The sequence below is a fragment of the Anabrus simplex genome, chromosome X (genome assembly GCF_040414725.1).
Source record: "Anabrus simplex isolate iqAnaSimp1 chromosome X, ASM4041472v1, whole genome shotgun sequence".
Taxonomy (NCBI): Eukaryota; Metazoa; Arthropoda; class Insecta; order Orthoptera; family Tettigoniidae; genus Anabrus; species Anabrus simplex.
In genome coordinates this window covers 34,341,325-34,350,497 of record NC_090279.1, presented here as the reverse complement: position 1 = coordinate 34,350,497, position 9,173 = coordinate 34,341,325, and the positions used below count along the sequence as shown (strand labels likewise).

At 41.9% G+C, this 9,173-nt stretch overlaps 1 protein-coding gene across 1 annotated transcript; it reads left to right on the top strand.

Annotated features, from left to right (window-relative positions):
• The first annotated feature begins 2,811 nt into the window (after window positions 1-2,811).
• On the top strand, window positions 2,812-9,173 carry LOC137503251 (uncharacterized). Its single transcript, XM_068230792.1, has 4 exons — window positions 2,812-2,840; window positions 6,939-7,064; window positions 8,665-8,800; window positions 9,121-9,173. The coding sequence occupies exons 1-4, from the start codon at window positions 2,826-2,828 to the stop codon at window positions 9,171-9,173; spliced, it is 330 nt and encodes a 109-aa protein (XP_068086893.1). The 5' UTR covers window positions 2,812-2,825.

The following is a 9,173-nucleotide window of genomic DNA, read 5'->3' as shown; positions in this document are numbered from 1 at the left end:
GAATATTGTTATACCAGATGCTTACAAATGTTAAAACTACCGCACCATTAGTTCAGTATCCCACGCCTGCAAAAGGTTAACACGTATTAATTACTGAAGAATGGAAAGACAAGTTGAACCTGAGTTGGCAGAACATCAGTTTGGCTTCAAAAGAGATGGAGGAACATCTGAAGCAATCCAGACTTTACTTATTGTCACAAGTGAACTATGTAGTGCAAGTGGAAAGTGTTTTTTAAGACTTTATTTGTGAAGTACAATATGATATTTTATTTATTATGACCTAACCTGTACTGTGTAAGAATTTTCACATGTGCATTTGTAAATAGTAGAATTCTGTTCTACATTTCTTGGAAGGATCCAGAAAGTTACATGAATTATGGAACAGGGTGTGCTGTTTTGTGGGTAATGTATTCTAGAAAATATTTCTGACTGTTCTGGAAATACGACATTCGCGATCAGGCGTATTCTAGAACGTTAGTCAAAGTTCGCGACCGAAAGTAAGGTTGTGATTGGTGAGTCTAGGTGGCGATAGGGAACTCGTGCATGCTGATTGGCTGCTCCAAGGCCGGAATTTCCTATATATAGAGAGCGAGGCAGTGTTCGAAAAAATTCGGTATTCTGAATTCTGTCGGTCTTGGTCTATCTGTCTGTGAGCAGCCTATCTGGTTGACGTCGCCCGGTTCCTGGGATGGCACTCTCCTCGGGTAAACACTCTTGAATTCCGTTCCTGCTAAAATTTCCGTAATGTTCCGATTTGCTTTTCATACAGGAGTTTGCCCTAACCTCGCCTAGATTCGCCAAATTAGTTACTTATGACGCCTTAGTTTTTCAGCTGGGCTTACCTGTTCCTTTCCGAGGCATTCCCACATCTTCCTTCACTAAGATATGTAGGTTGTAGTTTAATATTATTTCCCTTGGGGTTTGCCTCTGGTAGTTCTGTATCACTTGAGGTACGCTAGATTTTGGAGAACCTGTTTCACTTCACTGTATATTGCATTGTACAACTGCATTGGTAACTAGATGTATAGTTGATCTGAAATTTGAATTTACACTGCTACAAAAGTATTATCAAAGAGCCTTTAAGCTATGTGTATCACTGAAATTATAGCTCGTAACTTGGAATTGTATTTAGAATGTATTTGTACAATTATTTTGTAAATAATATTTACAAATCTAAGGATCAAGGCGATTTATTTCAGAATCCGCAATCTAAGCCATGTCCATGCCTTTGGTAGGTTCCCAGCCTTTTTCATCTTCCCGGTTTGTTGTCCACTAGTTGGCCCTACTGATATTTACATACGTACATATTTTTGTTGGAGATCCGCGTAATGCCAGCTACTGTTTTTCCGAGTGTGTAGTGATTTCTTATATTGTGTAGTTTTCTCTTTCCTTCCCCTTTAAACTCTGTTTGTGCCTTGTTTTGTGTTACCACTGTAGTAGAGGTAGCACTTATGATCTTACAGGACGTGCAAGTCATTAGCAGATGTAGAAAAAAATCGTTAATGTTGATTGGACCAAGTTATTCGATATTCTGAAGCTGATCGCGTACGGATACCAAGAATGATTCTACGATCTGTACAAAAAGTAGTCTGTACAGATAGGAATCGTAGGCTGGGAAAAAAGTAAGCAGCAGTCCAGAAAAGAGTCAGGAAAGGCTGCAGTTCGTCCCGTCTCCTTTTCAATGTCTACACAGAGCAGCCAATAAAGGAAACAGAAGGGGAATTTGGGAAATAAATCGCTATCTTAGAAGAAGAAGTAATAACTCTGAGGTTTGCCGATGATATTTTATCTGAATCTGGAGAAGTTGGTGAATGGTATGGACAGAGTCTTGGAGGAGTACAAGATGTTCAAAGCAATGGAGCGCAGATTAGGAAAGGAATAAGTAAGGAGCAGACTAGCGCAAGCAAGAAAGTCCTACTTCTAACAATAATATAGGAATTATGGAGCATGGTATTGTACGGAAGTGAAACATGGACGATAAAGAAAGAGAATAGAAGCTTTTGAAATGTGGTGCTATAGAAGATGAGTTGGATAGATTGACTCAAGAATGAAGGGATACTGAATCGGTTAGCCGAGAGAAGGACGATTTGACAAAGTTTGATCAGAAGAAGAGGAAGAAGAAGAAGAAGAAGAAGAAGAAGAAGAAGAAGAAGAAGAGGAAGAATAGGGCATATCTAAAGACTCACAGGATTTGTTCAGTTGGTTTTTGAGGTAAATGTAGGTGGTAAAAACGGCAGCGGTAATCGAAGATTTTGCGTGGAATATTCGCTACTAAATTACACTTGCACCTCTTCCTGTAGATGTTCCATAAATCAAACTTCTCGGTCGCCCTCGTACCTACATCGCACTTTAAAGACAAAAACGCTGATGGTTTAGGGTACAAATATTGTGAGCCGAGCTCGAGAACTCATTAACAAAGCCACAAAGTTGTAAATTTAGGAAAGAATGCCGACACCGAGTGTCCAGCTCACGGGAAGCCTATACACTTTAAAAAGCCGCACATATTTTGCTATTGATCGATCAAACCTAATGTTAAACTAATTATTACCTTAGCATAGAAAAATTGTAACTTTTCTAGTCACAAAATGAAAGAGTTTTGTTAAAATCTGCTCATTATTCGTAGTTTTTGTTACAGGCTCGCACAGTGAGTTTTTTACGTGCTAAACCTCGTCTCGGTTATCGGAACATGACGGCAAAGGTTCTCAGAGGTCATCGAGTCGGCCAACAATCTGGCTGCTTTCAGCATGCGGGACTTTCTTACAACTCAAGTCAATGAAATAAATAGCAAGCCAGAGCTAAAGATACCACTATCAGAACTCGTAAGGATGTCGCTTCTCTTGGTGAGTGTTTGTTTATTTCTCTGTAGCTGATAACAAGGGGTCAAGGGAGAAGTGATGTCAGTCTTGGATTGGAAATTTAATACTACTACTAATAATAATAACAACCCGCCTCTTGGTCTTGATCGTTGAGGCTTTGAGGTATAAACGCTGTGACACCGCGGTTATCCGGTTCGAGTCCCGTTGGTCGAATGTTGGCCGGCAGGGTAGAGGTGTTGGCGGCATGCAATTTCTAATCACTAGATTGCGTGTCCAATGCCTGGATTAAATTGTAAACGTCTCCGCAGTGCTCATACGGAGTGAGGCCATATGACGCTGTTGCCTTTGATTCGACCGTCGGGTGGAGATGTTCCGTCATAAGCAGCCACCTGGGTGCTATTCGACACGAGTAGGCTATGTGCCGGTACCGGGTTTCACCCTCTCCTTCCTTACTATCATATCAGGTAATTCATTTCATCTCATTAACTTCTCTGATAAGTTTGACGTCAGAGGATATCCGGTCAAAAAAAAAAAAGAACCCGCCAGGACAGGTTCATCTCATATCATACACGACCTCGTTGTGAAACGAGACAAGCGTTCGACAAATAATAATAATAATAATAATAATAATAATAATAATAATAATAATAATAATAATAATAATAATAATAATAATAACGGCGAATGTCCCCCGAGCAGGCCTTGTGCAGGTCTTATGTGCGATCTCCATGTCTCTGGGCATGCGGCTCCTACTTAAGAAGACGTGACAAACACCCGGGCCCCGATTAACCGAATAAGGTTTAAATCTCGACATGGCAGCTAATCGAACCCAGTACCCGTTGTACCAAAGCATTTCTCCATGGAACTTGGTAATTTAAGGATGGAATATCCCTTTAGTGTAATGGAATTTTCATAGAATTTGAGTGGGATATTTTGTGATTGATGAATGTTCAAACAAGGGAACGTGAGTGTACTGTCAGTGTAGGAGATGTGTCTTTCAGCAGGCACCAAGCTATACAGTTAAGTGCGGTCTCTCCACCCGAGTAATAGAGGGACAATCCGTTATTGAGAGCACATTATTCAATGCATGTTCCACTTTTATCCTCCCGTCTCTTTGGACGCTCAGTCTACCGGAATAATTAGCATCACACTGGACAGAGTCCTAGTGCCGTATCCGTCATCAGACCTTGGCGATCTTACTTTTGCCGTTGGCTTAACCACAGTCGCTGGTTCCCCAGTCAAGACGTGCGGGGTCTCGCAGGACCCCTCTTCTCTCGATGTGTCCTTGCTTATTTATTTGGAGGAGGGCGCCTCATGGTATGACAAGAGTAGTGGAGCTTCATGACCTTAGCAGCCCAGCGCAATTTTACACCTCCTGGTCAATACAGTAGACCCATATTTCAAACGCTCCTAATCTTTCCTCATAGTGCAGGGCTCTACTCCATACACACAGCTCCGCGCTATCCTAAGACGAAGCTGCAGCGCTCGTTGACGGCGATATTCTCAGTATCGGAGCTCCGTTGACCCACAGGGCCTTGGTCTTCTTTAAGTTCAGGTGTAGACCAAGGTTTTCACATGTCTCCACAACTTTCATCAAGATCTGCTGCACGTCATCAGTCTGTTTCCACAGCATTCCTTCCTCAAAGAATATGAGTACAAAGTGTGCTAAGAGGCCACAGAGCCAGGACTGTGATGGCGCTTAGGACATGTAGGCATAGCACTTAAATCTCTATCCCTGACAATTTCCATGTATAGAGTTAAGTGTTATGATGTATTACTAATCAAAATAATGTTGAAAATATTTGTCTCCTTACTCTCAAGTCTTCCCAGCCCGAAGTTTCCAACATTACACTACTCTTTGTCGGACGCCACCCAGAGCAATTTGCGCTGTTCCCCTCTGGATATTTTCATGTTGTTCTTGAGTCAAGAAATCTGGTGAGTCTCTCGGACGCTGAATGGGTCTTACCAGTGACTTATACGCCTCTGTTTCACATTCTTACTACAACCCCTAAATACACCCATAACCATATGAAGAGATATGTAAACCTCACCTAGGTACTTGCAGTTATCCCCATGTGCTGCTTTCACAGAATCGACGCAGTAATTAACATGGCTTGCGGGATCCACTCTTAATCATAGTATAACCCGACAGCGTTCCACCTATTCTAAGGCATTGAGTTTGCTTTCTGTAAATGTAGCTACCGATTCAGTCACACCTTGTCCAGTCCAACGGCCTTCTCTTCCTTGTTCTGCTCTCTCAATGGACGTTGCATAGATGAATAGCGATGCAGTCCATTTGGCCTCCTGAGTATCAAATATCTGCCATATCTTGCTTGAACCCTTCCTTAGTGGAATGACTTTTCCTAAACACAAATTTCCTTCTATCAGAGCAGTTTGAAACATTGTGTGCAATGTAACAGGAAGGAATGCTTTCCTTATCTTACGTGCATCACATGTCAAGCTGTCTGGCCTATAACTATCCCCTTTATATGTTTGTCACTTAGTCTTTTGTAAACTGGGGATACTATAGAAACTCTGAGCTAATTTCGTATAGCTCCTTCATGCAAACAGTGAAGTACAGTAAATGGGGAGGTGCTCCAAAGTAAATAAGTTGTTATGCCCAATATAGACACATTTAGAGAGGTGTATGGTGGAATCCTACAGGAAAACTTGTAGACATTGCCGGCATTTACGTTAACTGTTTCGATATTGCGGCCTCGTGAAGTTGAATATGCTGTTACCTGTGTGAAATGCCTTAAACCGTCAGATATTCTAGTAGTTTGACTTCCGTGACAATATGTCCCTAGGATCGATTTTGGACTGCTCCCTGGTGTTAAAAGCACTTTATCAGCCTGGGAGAGAAGTGGTATTTTGAAGTTGGGTAACCTATAGGCAGTAAGTTATTCTTTTAATCATTCAGAAGTTATCAAAACTGCGATCAATTCAATCAGCCCATCAAATGATATAATATCAAATTGATTATTCACTCAAAATGTATGAAAGTAAATCCTTCAGGAAACATCGGCTGATACTATATTTAAATGTGTCTGGTACTGATTGACTTGTGTGTGTAATAAGGGAGAGGAGACGGGGGAGCAGGTAATTAACAAGGTATGGCAGAAATGTAATTATGTGAAAATTCTGCGTGTGAAACTCGGGAGGATTTAGAAATTTTAGTAAGCTTGTAACAGTTAGTGTGTCCGCATTTCCCTAAAATTAATGAAGGTCCCATCCTCTGCTGTTTGGTTCCACTAATACAGAGAGGATAACCAGGTATAACTAATTATGTGAGTAATACACCCCTTCTGCTTTAAGGGTCTGTGTAACGTACTTTACAGCCCCGACAACGGGCGTATTGTAAAATCATTGTGAACTAAAATTGGAGGTTCAAGCCCCGTCTAATGTAAAACTAGAAGCAACTGCTCCTACCGATTCTGAGTACCTTTTTTAAACCCAAATGTAAAGTGAACTTCTCGATTCGAGACCCGACCTAGGTAATGTGCTTTGGAAGCTACGGCTTCTTTTTGTGAATTATGTCTTTCCAATTTGTAAAGGCAAGCCTGCGGGTCATCAGACTGTGATAGACGCAGATATGTTGTAAAGTATCAGAGATTTCGAGCTCCTCATTTTACATTTCAACTTGCTGGTTCACGTTCCGCCATTGTCCCTAACTACAGTGAGTCTCTGCACAAGGCACTCGTTACTTGGACTAGTCGGGGCTGTAGTTTTCAAGGCTCCGTTATAGGAATATTAGCCACGACAGAGGAAAATGTATCAAGGGCCGTGAAATGGTCAGATCATTTAGCATGAACTTAGAACCAAGTTCATGAAGCTCTCGTCACAATAATTAACAAATACGTAGGAACATGTTAATAAATCCTGTCAGAATACTTTTAATTGTAAAGGGAAGCGGACGATTAATTTACACAGTAAAATATTGCGGGCTGTTTTCTTAACTGACCATCAAAGTTTTCAAGTGGGGCTGACGATCTAAGGTAATGTGTTTGTTTGACTGAGGATGGATAGCGAATGAAGCTGTAATCAGTATTCTGCGTTGAAGTACCATATTTTCTGTCTGTAATTTTACTCAAAGTTAACTGTTGAACTCTGTACTTGTTCCAGGTTCTCTTGCCCCTGACGCTAGCAGTTTCACTGGCGAGCAGAGACCACTGTGCATCGTCTGTGGGCTCGAAGTTGGACCTGTCTGTGCATGGCCACAAGAACGCCAGTGGACATTGGATAATAACGGTACCGTGTATTATCAAATTCAGAGTTGTGTTTCCGTGTTGGATGGATAATATTGTATGTGATTAATACACGTAACTTAGTGCTGTGTATAATAAATATTTGCATGCACCATTCAAATTTCAACCAACTTTCAAACCACAGTACAGTTTGCGGAAGTAATCTTATATGTCCTTGATATCATAGTGCATCAAATACTAACCTGCTTTGCATGTGCTAACCACTAACGGCTTAGGAAAGTGGAGTAACTCATAGCAGACGTAATTACTCACGATTGTGTTGTTATTGCTGGGAAAAAAGTCCCGTGTTTAAAATAATATCTGCATGTTGATAATATGCTTGCCCCAAGACAAGCAGCCAGCTAGTTCGAGAGATCGTCACAGGAGGCGCTAGAACTTAGTCGTTAACTGAATTTATACTTCACAGACATTTCACACAGTTTGTCTTTGTGATAAACAGCCTGAACTTGTTAAATAATATAATAACGGTAACACACAGGTTGTGGGTTTATGGAAAATAAATAAAGTAGAAACTAGACCTTTCCTTTAAGAAATCATTCCAGGAAAATCGGTCTGGCTGGAAATATCTCGTAATGGTCCTCCCCGGATTTACGATGAAGTCTGAAAAGTTTGTCCGGCCCAGATGGAGACCCTGAGGAAAAAGAGAGCTCCGTGGAAGTGAAGACTGCCGCCGTCTTGGGTTTAATGAAGAAGTCCTGCCAATCGATATCTAGTGCAATATTGCCTTGAGCAGTAAGAATAAGCCCAGCCAGGTCATATACTGCTACACTGCCTGGAGCTGTACGAAGTAGTCCAGCCAGGTCATGTCCACTGCTACACTGCCTGGAGCCATAGGAAGTAGTCCAGCCAGGTCATATCTACTGCTACAATGCCTGGAGCCATGGGAAGTAGTCCAGCCAGGCCATGTCTACTGCTACACTGCCTGGAGCCGTAAGAAGTAGTCCAGTCAGGTCATATCTACTGCTACACCGCCTGGAAACGCATCTACGTCTACGGTACCGTATTCCCGAACCGATCCCTGAATCTCTTCGCTATATTCACTCTGATATGTGATTGTGATTTCGTCCACTCCACTTCTTTTATCTCGAAACTATGGTCACTGAAGCCGGGCTTGGAGGCATCAGAAGTCTCGTTTGATAAATGAATTTTTTTTTGGACATATTGTCTCTTTTTACAGCACGAGAATGATGTCAAGAAATACCGAAATTCCGTGCTTTAAACATTCAGTTCTAAAACACACGAACAATTGTACCGAATTAAATGAAACTGGGATGTTTTAGTAATATCTAAGAATAACGAACAAACAGCATCTCTGGGAGTACGTTATACGTTTTCCGCAAGTTACGGCTCCGATTGCCACTATATGGTGCGGTGAAACTCCGAGTAAAGCACTATTTGTGGTTGTGTGGTATGGTAGTTGGGCATAATGGCATCTCATGTGACGTGCGAGGAAGGAAACAGGAAAGTGAGTAGGAAGGGTTGTTTCAAATGGGTGCTTCATACTCACCTTGGAATTATAGTGGATTGTGAACTGAATGTGGGCTATAATTTTCTATGTCTTAAGAGTTCAATATTCGTTACAGGTTGATACGCGGCGATTGACATCGACGGAGAACCAATGGGAATTAGCCGTGAATGTCCACCAAGAAAGAAGATCATGTGATAGCAGTGAAGTTGAGCAGCTTGTTACGGTGACTTCTGTACACCCACCAGTACACGGTAAGACCAAGTGTTGTAGTTGCTGATCGTTGTCATAGAACTCTCATCACACTCAGTATTCCTTACCCCAAAGAAGTAGGACTGCAGTGTTTGTGGGCGGTATCTCCTCCGTGTCCAGGGGCATACAGCTAGGGAACGTGCCAGCGTCAGTCTCCCTATTCGATATTGTCTACGGGACTAGGCGTTCTGAAATGCTTGAGAGGATTGGAATTACAGGGAACGAAGAGTAACACAAACTGCAGTGGTCAGAGTAAGAGAAGCAGCGAGCGAGGCAGGTGCGTGGTCTGCCTCTCCTTCAGTTAAATGTGTATATATAGCAGGCAATATTGGATATGGAGGAACGTCAGTGTTGGAGGATGTCAAGGGCAGTTGA